Source organism: Mycteria americana, chromosome Z, assembly GCF_035582795.1.
Source record: "Mycteria americana isolate JAX WOST 10 ecotype Jacksonville Zoo and Gardens chromosome Z, USCA_MyAme_1.0, whole genome shotgun sequence".
NCBI classification, from domain to species: domain Eukaryota; kingdom Metazoa; phylum Chordata; class Aves; order Ciconiiformes; family Ciconiidae; genus Mycteria; species Mycteria americana.
The window spans coordinates 14,620,445-14,647,962 of NC_134396.1; the positions used below are offsets into that span (position 1 = coordinate 14,620,445).

Here is a 27,518-nt window from a genome sequence, read left to right on the forward strand (position 1 = left end):
AGTACTTCCAAGGAATCCATATTAAACAAATAAGAGCTAAGTCTATTGCCAATTTAACTAAATCTACTATATAAACATCCCACCTTCACTGAAAAATTTTCAGTGGTCAAAAAATGACATACCGTATAAAATAAACTTGTAATCTCCATCACTAACAAAAGCAAGTTTGCCATGCAAGACAGTATACTGTCTATAAAGAATTAAAACAATGCATTGACTAAGCTTTAGCTCTATTACTGTGCTTCAGGTTTTCTCCCACAAAAAATTCTGTATCAGTTTTTCCACTGTTTTGCCCAGGTTTGCCATCAGACTCATTTGCTATTGGTTATTTGGATTATTCTCAATTATCCTCTTGAATAACGATGTATTTGGCACTGTTCTAGTATTATTCTGCTTTTGCCAGGACAAGCAAGAGATATTTTCAGGCAGCTTTAGATACCTGCAGTTCCAAAAAAGCAAGGAAATCGAAAATTACTGTCCCTAACTAATAGTGTTTAAATATCCTGCCTCTTTCAATTACTTTTAGAAAGGACTTCACAAACATGTATGAGCTTCCTTCTTTTTAAATGCAGACTTGAACATCTCCTCTATGTTATTTAATTATCTCGGTAAAATTAAATGGGAGTTAGGCACCCAAACAGAAACTCACCAAGAGGGACTTACTTCACCTAATTTTATATGTTTATACTCAGTAAATTTGTCAACACCTTTTACAGACAGTAGAATGCAACACTCACTTCTCAAACATGAATTATATAGAAAGAAGAGAGAAATACTGTCCTGGATGCATAACTATTCTCTAATCTGGGTTTGGGGGAGGGGGAGAGAAAAAAAAACAACAACAAAAAAAACACCACCCCAAACCAGGAAGAGATGTTGATAAACAAATACAATACAGCAGATACTTGAAAACAGAGCTAAAAACTTGTATAAATTCTAATCCCATTCTACAGGCTTTGTTTTCCTGAAAGCTTGTCACCTCACACTTCTGCTTCAAGCCTAATGAATTGATGAAAATAGTACTGTTAATGCATTACAGATGGTATAAAGTACACCAGCTGTTCCAAATCAATAAAATTAATTCAAGTGCACTTATACACCTACAGAATGGTACCTATGAGTTTGAGGATTTAAAATCTGAGAAGTGTGAGCTTACCTAGAGCTACAATAACTAGAATCAAAAACCCTGAGGCAGCAGGAGACTTAAAAAATTATGATCAAGAGGCAAAGCAAGTCATTTGAGTTAGCACAGTCTCTGTGAAAGGAAGAGATGCTCTTACAACATAAAATATCTTTTTAGAAAAGAGAGGGAAAATGCTCTGGCATATCACAGCAATAACTTAAAAAGCATGGTATATTAACATACTACCTTCTTCACTTTAGTTCTTGTTTCCACTTAGTAGAATGAGAAGATGAGATCACCCAGATTTTGCCTAAGCTTCCTCCAATATGAAGTGAAGTAACATCTGAAAACAGTTTCAGAAAATAACATCAATCATTCTCTATAGTCAGAAGTGTAAACAGCTGATATCACAATCCTGGTAAATTAGGTGAGTTAAACAGACTTCATACAAAGTATTAGCAATTAAATAATCTTCATGTATTAGCAACTAACAATGGAAGCTATTAAACAAACAACATCAGAGGACTTGAGCAGAAACAGAGACACATGAACCAAAAGGTTTTCCGGATGACTGGTTGTTAATTTAGGAGCTGGAGCAAGCTGTGTTTGTGTAAGGAAAGAAAGCAAGAGAGCAATGTTAAGCAAAAGACTCCGCTCCCTTCCTAAGAAAGGAAGGTAAATACTGTTCTTCCCTCTTACAAGAACTGCTGCAGCAAAGCTGTCACAGATGTGTCACTAGGAACCAATAGGTCAGGAGAGAGGTTATGCTCAAAGTGGGGTGGGGGTTGAGGGAAAACAAATTGCTCTGCTGGGGGCAAAGAACTTAGCAAAGCAAAAGAAACAGCAACAAAACAACAACAAAACCACACCACAAACCCAAACAAAAACACCCACACAATAGAAGTTTCTACTCAAAGATCTTGTCCAAAAAGCCTAACAGTACCATGACAGCTAATGGCGTTACACTAGAAGTTTCAGTACTAAGGAGTTAAACAGCATTGTCCAAATTTAGCAAGAAATAGCTCCTACTTACATACGAGCTTACATGTGGCTATTTCAGATGCTCCTCTTAGACGACAGACATTGGTCTAAGTAGACTGAAAAAGCAGCTGAAACAACATCTTCTACCTTTATTGAGTCTTCCACCTGATGTGCTTTAAGAGAATGTCAGCTAGTACTTCATTTAGTGAGCCTCTTCAGAAAATAACCACTAGGTTAAGCAAAAGAATGTTTAGCTTATGGTCCTCACAGTTCAAGAGAAATAAATCAAATAGAGCCCATGTTGTTCAGTCTTGGCAACATCAAGACACTGCAGGGCTTTAGGACAGAAGTAAAGGTTAAATTCCTGAGAAAGTTAATATCAAAACTGAATTTTCTATTGACTGTAGCTTAGGGATACAGAACCTATGTTTTTTCTAAGACACTTCATCAAGCCCACAGTCTTCTCTGAACTAGCTATCAAGCTTTCTTTTTCTAACCTCCACCGTGAAAGGTATAGGCAAACTTACTTTTGTGTTCATACCATTTTTCTTGCATATTTGCAGTTAGTTCAGTTATGAGACAAGGAAGAGTAGTAAGCAGCAGCCATAGTCACCTATCTTCTATTACTAAGATAAGCTTGCTTAAGTGTCTCCCAAGATAGGGCAACAGTTAAAATTCAGTCTGTGAGATTATGATCTCAGGTGAAGTTCCCTCCCTACAGTCCCTTCAAAGGTTTAGAGGTCATTTTGTGTTGGTATTTTTCACAGGCTTTGGAATTGTGAGCAAATGGACTTGCTGTCTCGTTTGTTTTTACGGCAGTCAAGGAAGCAATTCTTTAAAATAAAAGTACAATTGATCCCTAGAAACATATGACATCTTCAACTTCTCCTCATGGAAACTAATGAGTAAACTCTAATTACTGTTTAAAATAGGCTCAGGAAGGCTACAAATTTTTAAAAACTAACAATGGGGAAAAAATTGAACATGACAGTAGAAGGCTTTTTGGCAGGCAGTGAGATTATTTCCAATGGCAAACAGATTGGCTACTACTTCTCCTCCGCAATTTAAGAACTGATGTCAGAGATCACTTAGGGTGCATTTCCACTTTTATGCAAGACTTACTTTCCAGCTAGCCTTATTCATTACTATACTTCATGGATTAGTGCTGTAACCAAAATTATCTAAGTAGTCTAGTTATAGTCAAAGTTCAACTACACATAGGCAAATACAATACTATGACACATCTAAAAGGTTGTCTCACCCTTGAAGACCTAGTACAAAAGGTAAGAAGCAGCCTCAGACTACTTTTAATATTAATTTTAATATTTCCTTATTATTTGAAAAGTGTACCCTTTTGTATCAATTTTGCTAAAGGAAAAAGATTATTGACATGAAGTCCAAGTATAACCGATGTATTTATAACAGATGAAATATTACAATCTATTAAACCAACAATCTTTTAATGTACATCTTAAAGCTTATTGACTGGTTAGGAGGTTAGCAAAGTGAAAATACTATCAATGTTGCATTACAGGATAGTCACCATGTTGCTAAAATGTAAGATAGAAATTTGTTGAGATGTCAGCTGCCTTCTCTCCTGCATAGGCTACTCTGACATTCAATAAGGTATGAAATGCTGCTCTTTAAATCTCTAATGGATAACATGAAATCACCACTCTAAGTAAATATCAGGAAATGGTAATGCTTTAATAGCTCAAAAGTGCTGTCAGAATCAAGTATGTTATATGCACAGTCAAGTTATAGGTACAGGAGATTTCATAATGCAAAACAAATGAAATCATTAAAGGCATGTATGCTTCAATGTCACTTCAATATTTCAATTCCATTTCCAGAGGAAATGCAAGGCTTCAGTTTTTTCTGATAAAATATTTTCTGTTGTCAAGCATCCAATTTTGTACGGCAATATTTAGTAAGAGCATATGGGAAAAGACTTAAAAGACTGGGCTGCTTAAAAGAATGGGTCAGCACTACAGAAGTTAATGGAATTTCAGCAGGAGTTGACTCAAGCTATAATGCATCATATGAATCAGAAAATTAAGAACGAGTTTTTACAGTTTTCCAAAATAAATCTTACATATCAAGAACACTAAGGTGTACAACAGCAAAACAAAATCCAGTGTTTCATATTTATTCAAGCATGTACAGCAAATTAATTCCCCGAGCTATCCGTGAAAACACCCAGCCTTGTTTATGCAAGAGACTCATTTTCAGGGGAAAAAAAAAAAAAAAAAGCTGTTGACTAGTTATCAACAATACATTACACACAAATACATTTAGATCTTGAAATGATAGTCAAATCAAACCACAGCAAATGTGCTTTATCACCCATGTAGAGTAATCACCTTGAGTTTGTTGGAGGTTTGTTTTTTTAAAGTAACAGACATTTAAAAAAATAATGATTTACAAAAATACTGATAATGGCTCACATTTCTACCACCTCAATACTTTCCTCTTTTGACCTTTTCTACTGTCTCAACAGTATCTGCAGGAGTGTTTTGAGTAACTACATGCTGCTCAGGCTCCTCTTGCATAAGGTCCATTGATAATACTCTGACTCGGTTCAATGATATATTTCAAACCATTTACATCCGAAAGCTTCTGGTTCTGTGAAATGGTTGAAAAGGCTTTTTTAAGGCCCACATCAGTATTGGTGGTTTCTGTTTAGTTTTTTCTGGAAATAGCACCGCTTCAGTTTCAGGGGTAGGAAATCGTACTCTGTACACTTCAGGGTAAGATTTCTGAAACTAGAAAAATACATCAATGTAAGTGAATAATTCACTCAAACTTGTAATATAAAAAACTATTAAAGTGCAACCTCCACCTCTGGAGCAGGAAAATGATTATTTCTCTAATGGACTTTCTCTACCTCCGTACAGAAAATTAGGTAATATTTTCTAATATGGCTTCATTCATCACAGTACCCCTATTCTAAATGATTAAGAATTTTGAAATCCCCAAGAATACCTACTATTTTAAATCTCAGTATTTCTCTAGAGGACTATATGTCTAATACTTGATAAAGCTTTTTAAGTTAAAATTAAAGACTGTGGAGGACTTTTTATTTACTTGTTTTAGCTGCTTCTTCTTATCTTTCACAGATATTTCCTTATTCATTGCAATTTCTTCCAATAAAGCTGCCAGGGGTTCTTGAGAGCCAGTTGCCCTTTGGTATTCAAATTCATCTGTACTGATTTGGTGACAAAATGATGGAGGAGGAAAAGTTGCATCAGTATCAGCTCCAGCATATTTTATCTGAAGAAAGAATGAAAAAAGAGCAGCTATGTTTTCTGCAATAAGTTTGCAAAAACCAGCTTAATCAAATTGACCACCTGAAGTCATGAAGTAGAGAAGGTATGGAATAAAGACCCTAAATTGTACCTCTTATCTCCTGCACTAATTGAGTGAGTTCTAGTAAGTCAAAAAAACATGACACAAAGGAAGCCTGTTTAACTCTTGGAATAAGTTAAAAGTTACTTTTTCAGTAGAAATTAAAGAAGGAAGAACTAAAAAGCAGCTTTGAACAAAACAAAATATGGTATCAGGAAACAGAAAAAGAGTTACGAAAAAAGTGAGCAAGTAAGGATGACTCAAAGAAAATCAGAACATTCATGGAAACACTTTTTAACTATTCATGGTTTTCCTCAGTACAACAAACATAGTGAGGAATTCTGTGCCCATTCCATGGAGATGATAGTGCTGACCAACAGGAAAACATATTTTAGAGTTCTTGTCTCTAAATCATTCAAGATCTGCTTAGTTTCATTTAAATACTTAGTTACGGTTGAATATCAGCAGTCAAAATTAATTAAGCTCTTCATAAGCTAGCAGAGACAGAACAAAGGCTTTAAGAACTGTAGAACTTTGGAGTAGAAAGGATAAATTTGATCTAGAAGCAGAGGTATAAGAGGCTTTCTTCACTAGATACCTACTTGGACTCTCTGGAGATGTGCAACATGTTCCTCTATAGAAGATTTTAAGGTGGAAGGAACACTTAATATCTCTTGATAATTGTCCATGAGAAAAGATACTAGTTTAGCAGCAAGCAGTTCATCCAAGTCCATTTCATCCTTTGAGCAGAGAATACAACGGGAAAATGCCTGAACCATCTGAGAAAAAAACATCATCATTATTGTATATTTTTGTGTTTGGGGGTGGGGGGTGGGGAATCAGACTGAATTTTAAAAATTATCTTTTAGAAAAAAAAAAAAAAAGACTTCAACAGCACAATACTTACCATACTTCCAACACATCAATTAAAAAAAAAAAAAAAAGTGTTGTGTACAGTGAGATTATCTGAGTGAACTGAAGATGGCTCTTGCCTCATATACATAATCTAACCCTGATTTTAGACTTAGTATGGCTGAATTCCATTTTATTCTCAAGACTTTGTTAAATAGCCACTTCACATGGCTTTTCCAGTTAAACATGGCACAAATAATTCAGAGATTTTAAAAACAACACAGGAATTTGACAGAAGTTAAGCACCAGAAGGAAAACTTAATACCATTATTTTGAAAGCATCAAACGAAATTTCAGGTCCAACTCACTTCATGTAGTCTCATGCTCAAGCATTCAGTTACAAGAGCTTTCTGTCTGTGCACCAGTCACTTCGAACATTAAAAGCACAAAAGGCAATCAAGGTTTTCTGTCATGTACCATAGACTGCACTGCTAAATTAAAATTTAGTACAAAATACTTGGACTGTAAAGGATTTGCTTCTAAAAACAACATTTAGATTATAACATAATTATTTTAATCAAAAACCATTTACAGTTAATTAAATTATAACCTTAGCAGTCAAAAATTTAATTATTTTAATCAAATACTATTCATAGTTAATTAAAAACTTAATTGCTATGGAACAAATTTAGATTTATGCATGCTACTATAGGATTTTTAAGGAGTGGCTCCACAGCCAAGTTTTCTGTTGCCCTTCTTGCAAAAGACATGAAAATTAACCAAAAACATACATGTTCTTAGCCAGTAGGAACTGCTAAGTTATGCCTAATAACTTTGTGATAACTTGCTGTTGCGAACATCAGTGATAACTCTACAAGTATTCCTACAGAAAGAGCATAGCAAAAGCCAGGGCTTTGTCAAAATCTGATTAAAATTATTTTCAGAGATTTCTGTAGTTAAGTGATGAAAAAAATAGTACTGAAACAAACTGGTAGGATTTTTTTTAAATGGCTGAAATCTGTAATATTCAGCTACATATTTCTAACTAAGACTGAAACAGGCAGTCTGTTTCTCTCACACTGTCTGCAGTGATAAAGAATACCAGAGACCTCATCTACTGTATTTTATTTTTTTTCTACTCAATAGTGAAGTCAGTAGTGATTTAACTCTAAAAGATAAAGAAACCTCCAATTCTGAGCAAATTCTTCATTTGCTCACGACTTACCAAGAAATCCCAATTTATTCAAATTCAGAGTAGCTAGAATAGACAAACTGTTCTTCAAACAAGCAAACTGTATTTTGTATACACTCTCCAACAAGAATCTCTTATCTGTGCTGCTCCAAAAGCCTTGTCTTGACCTTTTGCCTTAACACTATACGTACCAAGGTTCTGGTCTTCACTGATTCAGAAAGAGGTGGCAAATCCTTGTTAAAGCTAATTCTTGCCATCATCCTCACCAACAGCTGTAGTCTTTTCCGATTTTCTGGTGGCAGCAGGAGACAAGATATCTGAAGAGCTTCTACAGCCTTGCTGTGTTTTTGCAGCAGACCTGGTTTATACAAAATCAGGAAATTGGGCAACATTTCTCAATTATATATTTCCATAACATTTAACATAACATTTCTAAATCTGCCTCCCCAAATTGCTTTCCTACTCATTCAAGACTGCCTTAGAACTCCACTCCCCAAAGAGTCTAGGAAGATATCCCTAGAACTGGACTACTAGAACTGGGCACCTTGTTTAACTATTTACAAGATTTCCTTCTGATACATTCAGAGATATTAATAATGATAACCAATAACTCTAGATATTAGTAGACATTAAAAACTACAGTGTTTTGGTTCATCCTTTGCTCTTTTATAACCCTCAAGCTCTAAACACAACTGAGATGCATGCACAGATGTAGCAACCACATAAAAAAGTTAAGTCTGGGGCAACAATCAGAGAATTTAAACAAAACGTGCTTATGCATCAGTGACAGCTATGACGATACTGACATGTCCCTCACACCTACAGAAGTTAAATCTATGACTAATTCTACTTACAAACTCTTGAGAAAACACAGAATGTGAGAATGGCAGAGATTTGAAGACTGGACTGGCACAGTAGTATCCGATAGTAGTTTAAGTACCTATAAAGAGGTCTCACCACCAGCAAAATATCTGCATGACTGAAGTCTAACAGTAATTTCTCTTAAAAAAGGAACAAGGAAGATGACAAAGAGATACACTTTTTTTTTTCCATAGGATTATAGAGGTTGGAAGGGATGTCTGGAGATAAGCTAGAGCTCTCCCTCTGCTCAAAGCAGCATCATGTACAGCAAGATGCCCAAGACTATGTCCAGTCAGGTTTTGAATATCTCTGAAGATGGAGAGTCCACAGCCTCTCCAGACAACCTCTTCCAGTGTTTGACCACCTTCTAATTAAAAAAGCTATTTTCCTATGTATAAATGAAGTTTCCTTTATTTCTGTTCATGCCCATTGCCTCTTGTCCTGTTATTGGATATCACCGATAGAACTCTGGCTCCCTCTTCTTTACTCCTCCCACATCAGTCTTTTATACACATTAACAAGATCCACCCTGAGCCTTCTCCTCTCCAGGCTAAACAGTCCCTGCTCTCAGCCTCTCCCCATACAACAGATGCTCCAAGCCCTTAATAATTTTTGTGGTCCTCCACTGGACTCACTGACTAGTGCTGAGGAAAGGTCTCCCTCAACCTGCTGGCAATGCTCTTAATGCAGCTAAGGATGCTGCTGGTCGTCACAGGGACACACTGCTGGCTCATGGTCACATTAGTGCCCACCAGGACTGCCGAGTCCTTCTCAGTAAAGCTGCTTTCAAGTCAGTCACCCCCAGCATGCACTGGTGCATGGGGTTATTCCTCCCCAGGAGAGGACGTGGCATTTCCCTTTGTTGAACATTATGAGATTCCTGTTTGCCCATTTCTCCAGCCTGTTGAGGTCCCTTTGCATGGCAGTACAACCCTCTGCTGCGTTAACCGCTCTTCCCCATTTTGTATTATCTGCACACTTCTTAGCACACTCTGTCCTTGTTTAGGACAGCATCCCACCATCCAGGCAATTAATGAAGTGTTAACTACTACTGGCCCCATTACCAGCCCTGGGGTACTCCCTACTGATTGGGGGTACTCCCTACCCCCAGCTGGACTTTGTGCCACTGATCACAACCCTCTAAGCCCAGCAATTCAGCCAGTTTCTGGTCTACCTCACTACCCACTTATCGAGCCTGTACTTCCTCAGTTTGCCTGTAAGGATGTGATGGGAGACAGTGTTGAAAGCTTTACTACAGTCAACATAAACACCATCCACTGCTGTCCCTTCATCCACCATGGCAGTCAATTCCACACTGTGTAAAAAGTGGAAGGTGTTCGTTATTAAAAAAAGAACAGAAGCGTGTAGTAGTAAGTAGGGCAGCCAAAACAGACAATATTCCAAGAGAAGAATGGTAAAGCACTGTCATTAATTTCATTTTCAAAGCAAAGCTTTTTCTAATTTCAAAGGAAGATTTGGCAAGCACACTAGTGCATATGTTTAGAAGAGGCCCTGAGAAATAATTAACCTTAATGAGATTTGTACATAAAGAATCATTATAACCTGTGCAAAGAGCAAGTTTAATCCTAATAAGTTAGTAAAATATCTGATGGTCACTGACACCTCAGTCCTACTTTCTTAGCTATTCTGAAAATTAATTTCAGCCACCCTCTTGGAAGAGAAGTACTCTAGACAGTCTTAATTCAAAAGCAGAAGCAAGTGAGGCATCTTGATATGGTTACACAAGCCACCTGTGATTTCTGCAAGTATTTCTCAGGTTTTAAGATGGAGCTTTTAGACATGTACAAATCACATCATGGCTGCCTCAAATTACTAAAAAAAAAAAAATCACCTGATAACACTTTCTTTGCTATTTCCTGAAGTCTTCCACTAAACAGAAAGCTTATCCACTGAAGGAAGAAAGACGACCTATAATCACTGTGGAAAGGTTGTAATTCCCTGAGAGTAGCAATATGAAAAGTCAAAGACTCAAAGAATGAAATCTTGGTTTTTAAGTGTCTTAAGATTGAGAATTATTGCCAATTTAGCAAACCATACTCGATTAAAAAAACCCACAGAAATGCAACTGCAGACATGGATCTACTTTTCCATATTTTGTAAATGCACAACTTGTTAAGCAATGACTGCATTCAACTGCAAGCAATTCAACTGCAAGCAATTACTGTATTCAAATACCTGTGTTAGGTGTCTGGAGGAGGCTGTTTAGGCAAGACTTCTAAAGAAACTGACATTTTCAAACATGTACTGCCAGTACTTTAAAGTAAATTGTATGAAGATAGAAAACAAACTAAGTAGTTTTTGAAAGCCTGTATTCCCATGATTTTTTTGTGTAAATCTATTTTTGTTAGTAAGGAAGGATTCCATATTAACACCTCATTTTTTTGTGAAAGAGACCACAAACTGATTTTTTGACTTTTTGAAACAGTGCATGATTTCCTTTCATCTCCACATAAACATAGGCATGAATTCTTTCTTCTGATTTTTACATCTGTAAAATACTGCGAAATAAAACTCTTAAAATCTGAAAGATGTGAAATACAATGGTAGAGCAAACAGAAAGAGAGTATGAGAGGAAAGGAAGAATTTTTAAAGGTATTATCAAGAATACCTATTGTCTAAGAAAAAGAAGTCAGAAAAGGAACCTTATTCAGTTTGGAGCAAGATTGTCAACTAACGAAGTATAAAAATACTAAATTCCAGAAATGAAAGTGTTATTCTGCATTCCTTTTTCATCTCAATAGTTTATTAAAAGCAATGTTGTTCCCATTTAAAGAAGCTCAGAAAAGTGACATGCTACAAAGCATGCTTACTTTTCAACTCAGTTGTTCTTTTCTGAAATGTAACCATAACATGTAATCAAATATTTTTCACATTTACTGTCTTTCGATGGGCCATCTATAGCAACAGAATAAGTGAATTTGATATAGTGTCAGCCCTTAAAAAGTTAGAGTTAATAACTAAATTATTGTTTCTTTAAAGCACTAGATTAGTTAATGTCTATTCCAAGTTTAAGCTATAGAGGATTTCAATTTCCTTCAGATGTCATATTGCCATGGTTAAAAACAGTCCTTGCAGCCCTAATCCTTTTTAATCTAGACTTCAGTCAAGCAATTTCTGAAAGCTTATGTGAGGTTTTTAAGACACTTAGGCATTTGTAAAAAAAGAAAAATCTGTTAAAATCTGTCTGTTGGGTGTGGCAGTGTTAAGCAAACAGAGGCCTTTAAAAATTATAAAGACAAGCAATGGAAGGCTTTTGAACCAATGTGATCAAAAAGCCACAAAAATAAAACCACCTTGTGGTATGAAATAAATTTAAATAGTAAACTGTTCTCTATGTGGAATGGACAGGACAGGCCCTAAAGAAATGAGCTGTGATACTATTTGGGTATGGTAAATGAATTCCAGGAAGTTAATTCAAAAGAATTATGTTTTCATTACATCCCAAACTACTTACCTAACACACTAACAAAAACATCAAAAAAATGAAATGTGAGAAGAGGTTCTTTCATCTGGCCAAAGTAGTCCACTATAGTTTTGAAGACATCTCTTTCAAATCCTGAGTATGTAGGCTGCTTCAAATCTGAGCAGATGGGCCCTACAAAGAGGGGAGAGGGGAAAAAAAAAAAAAAAAAAATTTAATTTGCAGCCACCAACCAGATCACTATTTTCTATTCCAGCCAATAAAAGCACAACATCAAGCAGAAAATAAAAACAACAAAACTTAGACTAATTCTGCAAAATATAAGTGAAATTGTATTGATCTGTTGAATTGACCTATTTCCAATAGGTCTAGTGAAAACACATAGTAGAGGAAAAATATGGATAGAATAGTTAAATCTTTATATATTTCATTGAAATAGCTGCATCGGCAGGATAATATATGCTGGCTGATCTTTTCCAACTTTGTTTTAAGGCAATGATCAGAAAAAATATTGACTGAATATAAACAGGATTTGATAAAGCGGTAAAAGCACAGTCGGTTTGACTGATTTTTACAGGGAAGGATTGGTTTGGGTTTTTTTCCTCCCCTCGTGAATTTACTTACAATTTGCTAGACATTTCATTGCTGATAATATCCAGTGAGGTAGTTCCTCTGCATAGGAGAGAAACAGACAGAAGTTAAAAGGAGAAAAAACCTGAGAAAAAAGTTAAACTGTAAGATAAAAGTGAAGCTGAAAATTCTTTAAGAAGTTCCTCTTATATAGTGGATGGACTGATTGCAAAGGCAGGCTATACCTTAACGTAGGATCTAGCTTGAATTACATCTATACTTTAGTACCTCCAGTACTCAATATCAACCAGTTATGCCTACCTCTTACAACTCAGTCAGCAAAATGGATCATATCGCAAATCCTTAACCTGCCCTGCAGAAATCAGCCAAACTAGTTCAAGCTACACCTTCACTAGCGCATTACAGTGAAGTGTTTACTTTGCACTGAAGATGATGAAAAGCACTTATACATTCAGTTGTCATTTCTGCAAGGAGGAAGTCAGTATCTTGAAGTGCTCCAATTGCCTCTAAAATGAATGTGTGTATGCTCTGGAGGAGGTTCCATTCACAAACCAAACCAAGTTCCAATCTCATATTTCAATTCTCTACAAATCTTGTAGAAAACATGGTGGCAATAATATTGTAAATGATATATCACAGCAGCAAAGATGCTTCACTTTCTCCCTGGCAAAGCAGTTTTAAACTTGATACTAGTTTCAAAACACATTGACTGAAAACTCAAAACTGAGAAATTTTAAGCATCTCTCAGCGTACATTTTGATTCTTTCCCAATTTTTAATACACATTTCCCTCATGTAAACACTTCAGTTCAGGCAGTTAAGGGCTGGGCTGACAAAGCCAGCTTGAAGTGAATAATATCCCTATCTTTATAAATGAAAAGTTGCTGCTTTTTCACCTTTATCTTTCAACCCTGCTAAAGCAGGAGTATGTTTAAGAGAGTAAATATGGAATAAACACTGATTCTTACTATTGGGATGTCAAAGGACAACAATGACATACTTTGTAAAAAGTCTAGTGTAGATGTGGTCATACAGATATAAAAATGCTACATGTTAGTATAGATTAGAACTAGTATTTTTTTATACTAGTAAACTACAATATAAAAAATCTAAATGAAAATTTCTAAAATACTCACTTGATTTGTCTTCTAAAGTAACAATGCCTTGCTTATTGACATTGTATGCATTTTGGACTATATGCTTTGAATTCACAAGTTTTGTATCTAACACTTCATCCAGAGAATCCAAACCCAAGACCTTTTGTAATCTGTAAAAATACATAAAAACATAGTTCATACATCATCTAATCTGAAAAAGGCAAACATGTAGTATTAGGATAGATATGATTTTGAAGAAGAAACCTCTCCATTTCACAGAATCATAGAATATCTCAAGTTGGAAGGGACCTCTCAGGATCATTAAGTCCAACTCCCTGCTCCTCACGGGACTACTTAAAACTAAACCATATGACCAAAAGCATTGTCCAGCCACGCTCCTTGAACTCTGACAGGCTTGGTGCTGTGACCACTTCCCTGGGGAGCCTGCTCCAGTGACCGACCACCCTCTCAGTGAAGAACCTTTTCCTAATGCCCATTCTGAACTTCCCCTGACGCAGCTTCATTCCATCTCCTTGTGTCCTATCGCTGGCCACCAGAGAGAAGAGATCAGCATCTCCCCCTCTGCTGCCCCCCATGAGGAAGTTGTAGGCTGTGATGAGGTCACCCCTCAGCCTTCTTTTCTCCAAGCTGAACAAGCCAAGTGACCTCAGCTGCTCCTCCTAAGTCTTGTCCTCAAGACCTTTCACCATCTTGGTCTCCCTCCTCTGGACACACTCTGATAGTTTGATGTCCTTCTTATATTGAGGCGCCCAAAACTGCACACAGTACTTAAGGTCAGGCCACACCAGTGCAGTGTAGAGTGGGACAGTCACCTCCCTCGACTAGCTGGCTATGCTGTGCTTGATGCACCCCAGGACATGGCTGGCCCTTTTGTCCACCAGAGCACACTGTTGACTCATATTCAACTTGCCATCAACCCAAACCCCCAGATCTCTTTCTGCGGGACTGCCCTCCAGCCTCTCGTCCCCCAGATTGTACGTATAACCAGGATTACCCCATCCCAAATGCAGAATACGGCACTTGCTTTTGTTAAATTTCACCAGCTCTCTAGTTTATCCAGATCTCTCTGTAAGGCCTCTCTCCCCTCAAGGGAGCCCACAGCTCCTCCTAATTTAGTATCATCAGCAAACTTAATGTCCATTCAACTCCTGCATCCAGATCATTTATAAAAATATTAAAGAGCACTGGCCCTAAAATTGAGCCCTGAGGAAACCCACTGGTGACTGGCCGACAGCCTGATGTAACCCCATTTACTACAGGTACCCCGATGTACCCCTTTGAGCCCGACCCGTCAGCCAATTGCTCACCCAATGTACTACAGACTTGTCTAGCTGTTTGCTGGATGGTTTACCTAGAAGAATACTCTGAGAGACAGTATCAAAAGCTTTGCTAAAATCCAAAGCCACCACAACTACTGGCTTCCCTTGGTCAACAAGATGGGTAACCCTGTCATTAAAGGAAATTAAGTTAGTTAAGCAGGACTTCCCCTTGTGAACCTGTGCTAGCTACGGCCAATGACTGCATTGTCTCTCAAGTGTTTTTCAATGACTCCCAGAATAACCTTCTCCATAATTTTACCAGGCACTGAAGTGAGACTGACAGGCCTGTAATTACCAGGGTCTTCCTTCTTACCCTTGTTGAAAACTGGGACAACATTTGCCAGCTTACAGTCGACTGGGACTTCTCCAGAGTCCCAAGACCATTGAAAAATAATGGAGAGAAGTCCTGCGATGACATCGGCCAGCTCTTTCAGTACCCTGGGATGAATCCCATCGGGCCCCATAAATTTATGTGCATCCAGCCGGAGCAGCAAGTCTCGAACAAGTTCAGGGTCACCTGGGAGTTTATCATCCTCCCAGTCACAGTCTTCCAACACAGGGCTCTGGGCGTCCCAGGGCCCATCATTGGTGTTGAAGACAGACGCAAAGAGGGCATTAAACATCTCTGCTTTGTCTACATCCCTATTTGTGAGGTGACTGACTTCATCAAGCAATGGACCAATGTTATCTCTGATTCTCCTTTTGCTATTAACAGATTTTAAAAAGCCCTTTTTGTTGTCCTTCACAGTGCTGGCCAGCTTGAACTCTAATTGAGCTTTGGCCGCACAAATTTTCTCCCTCCAGTGGCAAACAGCATCTTGTAGTCCTCCTGTGTCACCTGTCCTTGCTTCTGATGGCCGTACACTTTCCTCTTCCACCTAAGTTCTAGAAGAAGATCTCTACTCAGCCAAGCCAGCCTTCTGCCCTGCTTGCTTGACTTTCAACACTTTGGAATTGCCTGCTCCTGCACTCTTAAGAGATGGCTCTTAAAAAGTGACCAGCATTTATGGACCCTAATACCTTCAGAAGCAGATTTCCCAGAGGACCTTACTAACTAGCTCCTTCAGCAGCCCGAAGTCTGCTCTCCCCATATCCAGGGTTGATGTTTTGCTGGCAGTTTTTCTCCTATCGCCAATGATTTGAAACTCAACTACTTTGTGGTCACTGTGACCAAGGCAACCACCAATCACCACTTTGACCACGAGTCCCTCTCTGTTCACAAACAAAAAATCTAGAAGGGCACCTTTCCTAGTCAGCTCCCTTAATACTTGCACCAAGAAGTAATCTTCAACATGTTTCAGAAATTTCCTGAACCTGTTTGTGTCCGTTGTATGATATTCCCAGTTGATGTCTGGGAAGTTAAAATCATCCATAAGGACAAGGGTGGTTGATCTAGAGAAATCCCTTAATTCCTTGTAGAATAATTCATCAGTGCCATTGTCCTGGCTGGCTGGTCAATAGTAGACTCCCACAACAACATCCACTTTATTTGCTTTCCCCTTCGTCCTTACCCAGAGGCTCTTCAACCATGTCATCATCAACTGTTAAGCGTCATACAATCCAATCCCTCCCTTACATACAGGGCCACCCCCCTGCCTTGCCTGCCCTGCTTATCCCTCCTGAAGAGCCTATCACCATCTATAATGTCACCCCAGTCACAGGACTTATCCCACCAGGTTTCACTTATGCCAATGTTGTCATAGCTCTGGGACTGGGCCAAAGCTTCTAGCTCCTCTTGCTTATTCCTCATGCTGCGCACATTAGTATGACGATATTTCAAATGCCCTTCAGTGCAGTCAGTACATTGTGGAGCAGACTGAAGGACCTTGCTAGCACACCATCCCTCAAACATTGGTGTCCCCCCTCAGGAGTATCTCTAGCAAGCCTGCTTTTATCCCTTTCCCCCTTCAAATCTAGTTTAAAGCTCTTTCAATGAGCTCTGCTAACTCCTGTGCAAAGATCCTTTTCCCTCTTCAAGAAAGGTGTACCACATCTGTCACCAGCAGGCCTGGTGTCATGTAGACCAACCCAGGATGAAAAAACCCAAAACTGTGCCAGTAACACCAGTCTTGGAGCCAGGTATTGATCTGCTGGCTCTTCCTGTTTCTTCCCTCATTATTCCCTGCAATTGGAAGGATACAGGAGAGCACTGCTTGTGCTCCTGGTCCCTTAAACAGTCATCCCAAGGCCCTGAAGTCTCTCGATTGCCCTTGAACTCCTTATTGCAACTTCATTGCTGCCTACATGAAAAAATCAATAATGGATACTAATCCAAGGGCCATACCAGGGTAGAAAGTTTTCTCTTCACATCTTTAACGCAGGCCCCAGGGAGGCAGCAGAATTCCCTAAGAAGCAGGTCCAGTCTGCATATTGGGCCTTCTGTTCCCCTCAGAAGGGAGTCTCCTATGATAATGACCTGTCTTTTTTTTTTTTTGTGGAAGTGGTTTTGCCGCAGGGTGTAGGCCAACTCAACCTTGGTGATACCTCCAACCTAGATGAACCACCGTCCTTGTCATTGTTTGGCTCCACTTTCAGAGCCTCATACCTATTATGCAACGGAACCTGGGGAGGGGGGTTGTCATAGAGGAGATACGCTTGCTGCGCCAGGCAAGAACTTGTCACCATTGCCCCCATCCCTTAAGTCACTGCGTTCAGCCAGGTGGAGACAGGATAAGGAATCCTCTGTTAAGCCAGGTGGAGAGAGGATAGGGAATCCTCCATATCATGTGTCTTGTCTGACTGTTGGGCCTGTCCCAGGGAAGGCAGCGTGCAGTTCCAGTAGTCTATCTCTCTCTCTCTCAGACTCCCTGATACTCCTCAACCTACTCACCTCCTCCCAGACCTCTGTCACTAAGCAGAGGATTTCCCCTACGTGGGCACACCTCCCACAGGTGCGCTCACTGCTGCCATCCAGTACTTGCGTAAGAGCAGGGCGCACCCTGCAGCCTGACACCTGGGTGGCAGTGTATTCCCATCGGGAGCTCTGTCTGGGAAGCTGCATCAGCCGTGGCGGGTGCAGAGTGTAGAGAAGACACAGCCTTCTGCCAGGTGGATAGCATCACTTCCTGGTCGAGCTGGCAGAGCTACAGTGCCTTCCCGCGCAAACTGCCGCACCATGCCCTGTTTGCCGGGCCTGTTGGCAGCACTCCTGGTTGCTAGCGCGCTGTAGAGCTTTCTTTTATATGTGTGTGGGGGGCTTGGCCGCAGTTGCTCCTGGCCACACCCAGGTCTTGTCAGCCACTGTCATGCGAGCTATGGGCTCCCTGCGGGTGTCTCCACTTCCCTGAGGCTTCCCTGGTTGAGGAAACCACCCTGTACACTGTGCTAGATCGCTCTGCTGCAGATGGTGCCGGTACCGGAGCTGCTCGCCTCGGCATCAAGTTTATCACGTGGAGATAATGTGCTAGGTTTAGATGAAAGTAATCATTAGTAAGGCCTCAACTGTGCTGTAAAAATAGCTAATGTATATTGTTTTTTTCTCCTGCATAAATAGTCTAAACAATACCTTTAACTTTGCATAGGATATTCCTTTTGGAAATAGTAAAGAATATCTGAATCTCAAAGCCTTCTGCACTTAATTAGCTACTCCATTTCTTATCCAGATGAAGTATTGTACTTGTCATTGAAAGGTTTCATTGCACTGCACTTCCACAGAAGTGCTTCTATTTCATAGACACAAGAAAAAAAGAGAAAGACTGAGGGAAAAAAGTGATTAAACAAGACAAAGCCCACACAACAAAAGGACTTGTATAACACAACAGGAAAACGTCAAAAGGTATTAAGCACAATAAAGTTTCTTTGCAAACTTTATTTGCTGAATTCATTAGCCAAATAACAAGTGGTGTAGTTAGTCTAGCCACTACAGCTTTGATGGCAGTGATGAAAGGTGAGTGGGTGAAATTACAAGCATTACCAGGGAAGACAGACAAGACTATTACCTACTACACAGTTTTACTCTAACAGCAAATGACTCACAAGTACACTCACCGTGACAAAGTCATGGATTTCCATATCTCTTCTATATTTGTTTGTGTTAGCTCTCTGCGGAACACAAATTTGCACGCCGGTACTTCCCCTATAGCTATACTGTGTCGTTTGTACCACATCTCAGAGTTCTGAAACCAGAAAAAAATGCTCCTCATTAACTGGTAACTTTTCAAGTATTAAACAGCATAATATGTTTATAGTACAGCATGTCCCCTATTGCAAGTATTTTAAATACTTCTAAATTCCAGTAAAGCCTCCAGGATGCAAGTGAGTGTTTAGATTTCACAGACGTGCAGCATCTTTTCTCAGTGACGTAACTTGTCCCAAGCTGAAAAATTCTGTCAGAATAGCCATTAAAGCTTAGGAGTCAACAGCCTCTAGTCCTGTGTTCAGATCCTCTCCATGATTAAAATCAGTTCAACTCACTTGTTTTCAACTACCACTCTAAGATTAAACATCTGCTTATGGAAAAATTATTAGATGAGATATCAAAGACTGATATTCATCCTTGTTAAGCATACACTGATCATAACTAAACATTAAGTTCATTAGCAGGTTCTGTATATGAAGAAACTAAAAGCAAATAGCTACAGCTGAAGACACCCATTAAATCTAGTCCACCATTGCAACAGAATGAAGTAAAGCAGAGAATGCAAGAGACTACTATCCTTTACTCAGTCTTCACATCCAAGCTCGATGCTTGAAGATTGTCATCAACGTGTCGGTGGGTAGACATACAATACAGTTTGTGTCAGTGATGTACTTTTCAAGGCAAAACTCCTAATTGTTCCCAGTTCTTTGATTTACATCACAGAGCACTCCTAAAGCACATTAACAGTATTGCTTGTGATCACAACCAAACCACAAAATGCACTCCACGAATGCACTTAATTACTCCAAGCACTAATTGTCTGTCATCCCATGACACTAGACTAGAGCTAGTTTGAAACAAATAGCACCCTCTGAACTTGGTATCTGGTCTTCCACATCAGTACTTCACTACATGGACCTATGCCCCTCGATCCACACACAGCCAATAAGTGCTCTGATTGATGCTGGAGCAATTTAAGGTGCCACCACTTTCAGCTGCCTGTCTACCTCACCATTCCAGTGGAAGCTACACCTCTCTGTAAAAGGCCCAGCAGAAATAAGCTTATTCCTTTGCCTCAGTTACTTCAACTTATGGTCCACTGTATTAACCAAAACTGCCAATGAAAGATTTTGAGCTATGCCAGACTGTATGATGTCGCATCCGAGTCAGATGTATATAGGGAGTCCTTTGCTAATTCTTATCAGGCCAGGATGCTTGGATGGAAATTTAGAGCAGGCAGCTGGAGGCTGTAACATGTTACAACTGCAGCAGGTGCTTGCTCAGTCACTAAAACACCCTATTCTCTTTACTTGTCTTTGGCACTATCTTTTCTTTCTTCCCTCTTAATCTTCTACCTACTATTGAAGTTCTAAGGACTATGCTTTTTCCTCTTCAGAAGCCTGCTGCTGTACATGAAAGGTGCATTTGATCTGCACATAAGTAATTGGATTACAAATATGGGATAACAATTCATTCAGGACCTCTAGATGTCCTGCAAAATGGCAGGAGCTACTTTTCCAGACAGACTACTGATCACCAAGAAATCCAAGGCTAGTGTCCTGCACTGATGAGCATTAATAAAAAGGCCAAAATTACTGAAGAAGTCCCAAGAGTTCACAAAATATAAGAACACTCACATACAAGATACGCTGGAGGAATGGTTTAGAACATACATAACTCCAGCAGCCTAGGCTTTTAAGATGTTCAGGTGGCAAGAGTTGATACAATTTTGGTTTACTAATAAAAGCAACAGTTTTTTCAACAACTTTACAAAGGCTGGATCAATCCAGGTAAGTATGGGGCGGGATGATTCTCCAAACTCATAAAGGGTAACAATGAAACCAGGACAACTTCTTAGCCACAACATATTCTTATGAAAAAGGAAACTGAATAACTAACAACATCATAGCAGTTAGGAAAGGAGTAATACTGTATATATTCTGCTACATGAAGTGTCTGAATAAGAGTTACAGTGTTAAGTGACAGCAAAGTAACTATTTTATTTCATAGGATAATAAATGCCCTACTGGAATTTGAGCAAACTGGAATGCAAGCATACTGGCAAATACCGCCATGCTGACCTTAGGATGCTCAGGACACCATAATCTGTAGCAGAAAGAACACTCCAAGCCAACATGCCCAGCAAATCATTAAGAACAACTTTACTTCACGTAAGTTTAAAATAAAAGTGTTTTGCATTTAATTTTATGACAAAGTATTTTGTGCCACAGCAAAGAGATCATTAGTTCAGTTTTGCTTTCCAAATATGCTTACATCTGGGGAAACAAAAACTGGATATCTTACCATTGTGACTGATTTCACTGGGATGTGTTCTTGGGAAGTGCCAGCCTTCGGTTCATTCCAGTCTGGAAATCTAATTACTTCCTTTCCACACAAAGGTTTCTTTGGATATGGCTTCAGCGGTGAGGAAGGAGGAAATCTACAATTAGAGAATTTTTTTAATGCCTCTGAACTCCACCCTATTCCATATTTTTTACCAATGTAAAACTGTAGTAGGTCTTCACATGCAAAAATAAAACAAATGCCTTGGACATTCACAGTGCAACTTAGTTGCCTGAAGACTAGTGTGGAGTGACATGTAAAACATCCTAATGCGTCTTGTTTGGCCTCCATCTGCTGCTCCAGAAAAGTTCAGGTCCTTTGTACCTCCCATGATATAGCTGAGCCTTGGGTGAATGTCTGATATCCCAGTGCAGCTCAAATAGCACCAGCTGCCTAAGCATAGACAACTGATTCAGGTCTTCACTAGAAAACATTGATTCTGCTGAACAAGCTGTGTGTAGATTTTCCCTATGTCAAGTGCAGTGCTAGTGTGCATCTCCTAAAGCAAAGCTACATAAATAAGTCACATGACTAGCGCTTGGATTTAATTAGTGTCCATGCAAGTGTCCACACAAAGTTTTGTCCACATTACCATGTTGTTCTGTGTTTACATGCTTTCTATGCGAAGATCATATCCTGCAGGTCTTTTCTGGAGTCTTTTTCCAGCTGGTTGTGCAGGAAACTCATTCCCTTTTTAAGGCATTTCAAGAAGTGCCTTGAAGAAATTAGCAGAAATAAACCCTAAGCTAGCCCTTGCAGAAAACAAGGAAAACAAACTATCCCAGATCACATTCAGCTCAGTCACATCTCCAGCTTGACCAGAATTAAATTACTGCCAAACCTAGGTCAGAGCATGTACAAAGGAATTAATGGCAGCACATCAGAAAGGCAAATCAGTTCAACGGCAACGTATCATCAGACTGGCCCAGATCAGATCTTGTTTACCTGCACTCCTAGGTTTTAGATGCTGAGATCCCTGATGTTTCAAGAAATTGCTTCAGCCTCACTCACTCTTTCAATCAGAATGTAAAAGACAGGTATGTCTGCGACCATGCAACAAGAGCTTGTACACCACTGGATAGCACGCATTTATATCCTACCAGAAAGATTCTCATGCTCAAGAAATCCTCAAGTTCTCTCTAAAATTTCACCCTATCCTCTCAAGGCAGTTCCAACATTTAATTAGTTTTTATATTAGTTTTGTATTGCATTTTTGTTAGTCCAGCAGTGTTAGACTACATGGGCTAAACACGTTCTGGTTTGATCACACCCACCGAGTCCATTTGGCATATTCCACAATGCTCTTCAACAGAATATCTGCAACACAGGGAGATATCACTTTCTTTGGACAAACCCTGAGGATAAGTAATAAGCACCTTGCACTAATCCTGCAAGACTTACTCTGCCTTTTAAAAGTAACCCAGATTACATTGCAGATGTTCAGCTGTTGGGTGGTCTCAACTATTTTTCAGCTATTAGTTATTTCTTAGAATTTAATGTTAAAATGTCTGCAGCCTTTTTCCTTTGCCTTACAGTATTCTCAACAGTTCCTTGTTTCCCTTCCAGTTCTTCACAATTTTTAGTTTTTTGTCATCTGCTGCCCTTATTCTCAACCAACCAGTAAATGAATGAGTTCTTACAAGCAGAAAAAGGAGGCACATTCCCCTTTTTCAGGTAGCATTACAGCAAGACCTAGATAGAGCCAAGTTTTTGGATGAACAATGAAAAGCCTCTGATTTTATGATGAACAGAATAATGTTACCTAAAGCTAGCAACTGAGGAACATTCCAAGGTCGACATGTTAAGATTAGCATGGTTTACAGCCAGCAACAGTAGTTTTAGGAGTTTATACTAGGAGGAAATAGAGATACCTGTTTGTGTCCAGGGCAACAGGTAGAGAGCAGGGTCAACTACCATCAGTATCAATGGTATAACAAGTATCACAGCTGAATTCCCAGAAGTTTACTAGCAATGCAAGAGTACTAACCCTTTTGCTTTTAATACAATTGCTTAGATTCCAAAAAATGTAAAGCCTGACAGCTTCCAAAATGGTAACTTCTCATTTATTATTGTAGACTACACGAAGCCAGTAAGTCAGGACGCACAGGCAGATAGCCTTTGCTGGCTTTAGAAGCCACACTAGTTCTCACCTTCTCATTTAATACTTGCCCAATACTCACAGGCAAATCAACATTTGGCAACATCTCTTTTGCATACTCTGTGGAGTGAACAGGAGCTACTTGCATGCGAACTTGCAAGAACTACACTTGCATGCGAAGTTAATGAGTGACACAGCTATGCACCATTGTGTACAGTTACAGTAAATTAACATAGGCATTTATAGAAAAGGTATGAAGCATATCAAGGTTTCCAGAGTAAAGCACTGTCAGTGGAATTAAAAGCGACTTGTACTGTTACCCCTATCAACACGGTGAGAAACGTGTTTACAACGTAGCGTTAGGAAAGTCCACCAGAGGGAGCTGCCAGAACATTAAATAATTTCCAGGCAGGCTGGAAAACCGCTGTTTTGCGCCGTAAATAGGAGAAAAGCATGTTTTAATATTTCAAGCCAAACACCAAAACCATGAGTAACTTACATAGTTTATTTATGCACCAAGCCCGGTGGGAAAAGCTAGCTCCAATTTCAAATGCATGAAAGGTATGCAGTTCTAGTAAAAAAACCTGTTCAATTAGTAACTTAGTTATTTGAATGTGAGGCAGAGAAAGAACATCGTTAAGATAGCTATAACAAAAGAAATTGGATCTCTTGTCCAATAGCAGATCATTAGGCAGAGCACATAGAAAATTAAAAGCACAGAAAAATTTCACCCAACCAATTTCCACAGCCTGCAGCTTCCCACAGCCTACAGCTCAGGAAAGTCATGGCTGAAAATACAAAGGAGAAAAGAATAAAATTATTTGAATGTGTCACAATGCCAATGCAAAACAAACAAAAAAAACCACAACCAAGCAAACACAACAAACCCAAACCAAAGAGATATAGCATAATACCAGCTGTTACTAAAACCCATATTTAATCTTTTTACAAAGATTCAATGCCCAGAAAAAAAGGAGAGAAAGTGCTTAACACCTATGGTAACCAGTGAAAAAAACTGGGCGGGTAGTGCTGTCCTGAGAAGAATAGACAGAGCAGGACTGGGCTAGGTACATACCAAACCAATAGCACACCTACCAGCATGTGCTGTACCAGCACCTAACTGTTTTTCTAAAAAACAAGTAAAAAGCCCACTCCACACCACTCCTTTACATTTAACCTTCCCTAGGCTGAAGTCAAGACCTAAGATCCTCTGCAGCTCTTCTTGTCTTCCATGCCTGTTTTCCAAATTGATTTCCAAATTCTAAAATTTAGCATTTTCTTTGATTAATTATGAGATGGAATTTCCTTTTATGGAGTTAAATTTGGAGAGAACATTCATTTTTTATTCCCCCCAAAATATTTAAAATTTCTTCCATTAAAGTTGATTGACATTGGTTTGAATATTTAACTTATTTGGCAGGGAAGCTGTAGCATTCAGTCTCATTTCTTTCAGAAGGCAGGCTAAAAACCAGCTACCACTTTTAGTGAAAGATGTCATGCAGTATCATAAAGAACAAGTTGAATCGGTGCTAATTTGTTACTGGAATTAAATACAAATCTGATCCAATCTGACTGTAAGTCAACTGAACTGAACTGGAACAAGTTTAACATAAACCACAGTTCTTTTATAAGAAAGTATCTTGACCCAAGTTTGCTTATGACAAAGTAGAAGAATTACATCATACATACCTCTTACTTTAAAGTATTCCAAGTTAATAAATGAAGTTAAGAGAGTAATGAACAACTGCACTTACAGCATAGGTGTATGGACTAGACAGCAAAAAAGCTTAAGCACACTATACAAACAAACTAGTTAAGATCACAGAGCAAAATGAAAAATTGACTTCAACCACATCAAGTGGAAATTCAGTATTACATACATTTTTCCAAATACAGTATTAAGAAATCATTACAAAAATATTACTACATAAAATTTAAGTATATAATAATATATATAATAAGTAGAAACACAGCATTATTGCTGACCTATTTTCCCTATTGCTCTGCAGGAAGAAAGCTCCCATTTGCTCAAAAGAAGATTCACCACAATATAAGTTACAGATCCATCCTTAAGGTAATGGTCATTTTCACACTACTTTTTCGCTGAACAGGACACTACAAGATGGTACAAATTCAGAACCCACAATTTCTGGACACCCGAACCTTAACTAAGGTCACAAGAGGTCAAAGAACCCACTCCAGTAATACCAAGCTTTCATTACAAAGAAAATTCTTTTCCACTCTTGAGAGGTTAAACCAGTCACCAGTTGAGAGGTTAAACAGGGATAAGTAAGCAAGCATCCTTGAGGATGAGCAAATAAAACTGTTTCTTTTAAGACAACTTCAATCTACAACCCAGGGAGTATAGAGAAAGACTGTGTCATGAATGACTTTTAAAATAAGAAAGCCTTTCTATTCTCTCAGAAGGAGTGGAAACAGCATCCAGAATAGTCAGGGCGGCGGGGGAGAGGGATGACAACTGGAGTCAGGTGCTCACTGGCATCCTCACTTTCATCAATGTCTTCTTGATATGCAGTCTTCCAACACTGACAAACCTGATGTCTACCAACAACAAACAGAACTTGCTACCTTGTAAAAGCTGCAAAAGCTTTTGTTAGCAACCATAGAATGTAATCGAGTAAAAGTGCCCTTCAAAAATATTTAAAAACAAACAAGAAAAAAAAAAACCTCAAGCCAAATATTAAATCATGACAGTTGCCTATCACTAAAGAAAGTAAAGTCCTTAAAAGGAAGAGGGAGGGGAAGACACATTAACACTTTTCAAAGGCATTCTACAACAACATTGTTAAGACCAATACACAAGAGTTATTACTCCCCGTTTCCAAAAACCAAAATTTTTCAGTCACCGTATAGGGGTTTACCTATATAAATGGCCATCATCTTGAAAGTCCTCTTTGCCCCATCTTCCTTTAATATCTTCAATAACATGATTTTTCAGGAATTTTTTAAGCAGCTTAACGGTTTGATTGCGAGTCACTTCTGGGCCAAAATTTTGATTAGAGCCAAGCAGTTCATGTAAACAGTCCACTGCCTCCGAGGCTTTAAAGCAACGCTCGTAGCTTTTGAAGCGACACCGATGCTTCCGTAAAGGCATCCCAGCACGAAAAAGTTCTATTATCTCGTTCCACTAGGGAAGAAGAACAAAGCAAACCATTGCTGGAGCTCTTCTAGAAGCATTTTAGCTGTACAAAGTAGGTTGTACATTTATGTACACAAAGTAGCTGCACATTTTAGCAGCCAGATCTGAACGCAGAACTACATACTTTTTTGATCATCTGCCTTTACAAGCACACTAAAACCTAAAGTTATGATTTAAACAGTTGACATCTGAGAACAAACACCAAATTTAGGAAGTTGAAAGATCTAGAGCCCCATACTACCTACGGCTCTACGGATACAGCTTTAACGTCCCCTTGGCTTTTAGCTTGACAAAAGGCTGGACTAAAGCTCCGCTCTGCCGGCCTCTGCTGCCGCCCCAGTGCCGCGGGGCGCAGGGGTCTAGCCGCCCCACACAAACTCAGCGTGGGGAGCACCAACACCCGAACGGCGGTTGGGGACCGCCCCACCGTCCCCGCTTGGTCCCCGCTACCTGGTACAGGCCAAGGGCCCGCCCGGGCTGGCGGCGCTCGGCCCTCAGGCCGCAGAGGCCCGGCCAGCGGGGCAGGCCCAGGCGGCCAGACTGCCTCGAAGCAGCCGGCCGGTACCCAGGAGACTCTAGAGAGCTGCCGACGGGCACGGACCCACGCGGACGGGGTAAGGCTACACAAGGGACAAAGGCGGGGACAGGGCACCCCAGCCCGGGGGGCACTCACCAGCCGGGTGGCGCGGTAGGGCCCGGGACCGACGAGCCTCGGCTCCATGGACGCGGCCGGGCCTCGCCGTCTCCACGGAAACCGGCAGCCGCACGCGCCGCGCCCGCCGACCGTTTGAATCCCGGCCCGAGAGGTGCCGCATTCGCCTATTGGGTAGGAAAGAAGCACGTGATGGGCCAGCACCGCCCTTGATTGGCGGGAGGACCCGCTGGCCCGCCCCGCCGCGGCGGTGGGCCGTGTGGACGGCCGGGCCCGCCCTGCCGCCGGCCCTCTCCCTGCCCGGGAGCGGAGGTCCCTGTGCCCCCAGCCGCGCCTCCGGGCTCTCCCCCTCTGCCCTTCC

General features: G+C 39.8%; 1 protein-coding gene across 1 annotated transcript; it reads right to left on the reverse strand.

The window, feature by feature from the left end:
- Nucleotides 1-3,645: 3,645 nt before the first annotated feature.
- DEPDC1B (DEP domain containing 1B) lies at nucleotides 3,646-27,303 on the reverse strand. Its single transcript, XM_075527447.1, has 11 exons — nucleotides 27,179-27,303; nucleotides 26,228-26,493; nucleotides 21,209-21,344; nucleotides 18,814-18,941; nucleotides 13,526-13,656; nucleotides 12,424-12,471; nucleotides 11,833-11,973; nucleotides 7,688-7,854; nucleotides 6,055-6,231; nucleotides 5,192-5,377; nucleotides 3,646-4,869 (listed from the first exon to the last, which is right to left on the reverse strand). Exons 1-11 carry the CDS (start codon nucleotides 27,224-27,226, stop codon nucleotides 4,708-4,710), a joined length of 1,590 nt encoding a protein of 529 aa, XP_075383562.1. The 5' UTR covers nucleotides 27,227-27,303; the 3' UTR covers nucleotides 3,646-4,707.
- Between the last annotated feature and the right edge of the window lie 215 nt (nucleotides 27,304-27,518).

Coding starts and splice junctions, on each gene's coding strand:
- DEPDC1B (XM_075527447.1), bottom strand. CDS start 27,226: ATGGAGCCGAGGCTCGTCGGTCCCGGGCCCTACCGCGCCACCCGGCTG. Junction 12,472..13,525: donor TACTTTAGAAGACAAATCAA/GTGAGTATTTTA, acceptor TCTCCTATGCAG/AGGAACTACCTCACTGGATA. Junction 4,870..5,191: donor AGAAGAAGCAGCTAAAACAA/GTAAATAAAAAG, acceptor GTATTTTTCTAG/TTTCAGAAATCTTACCCTGA.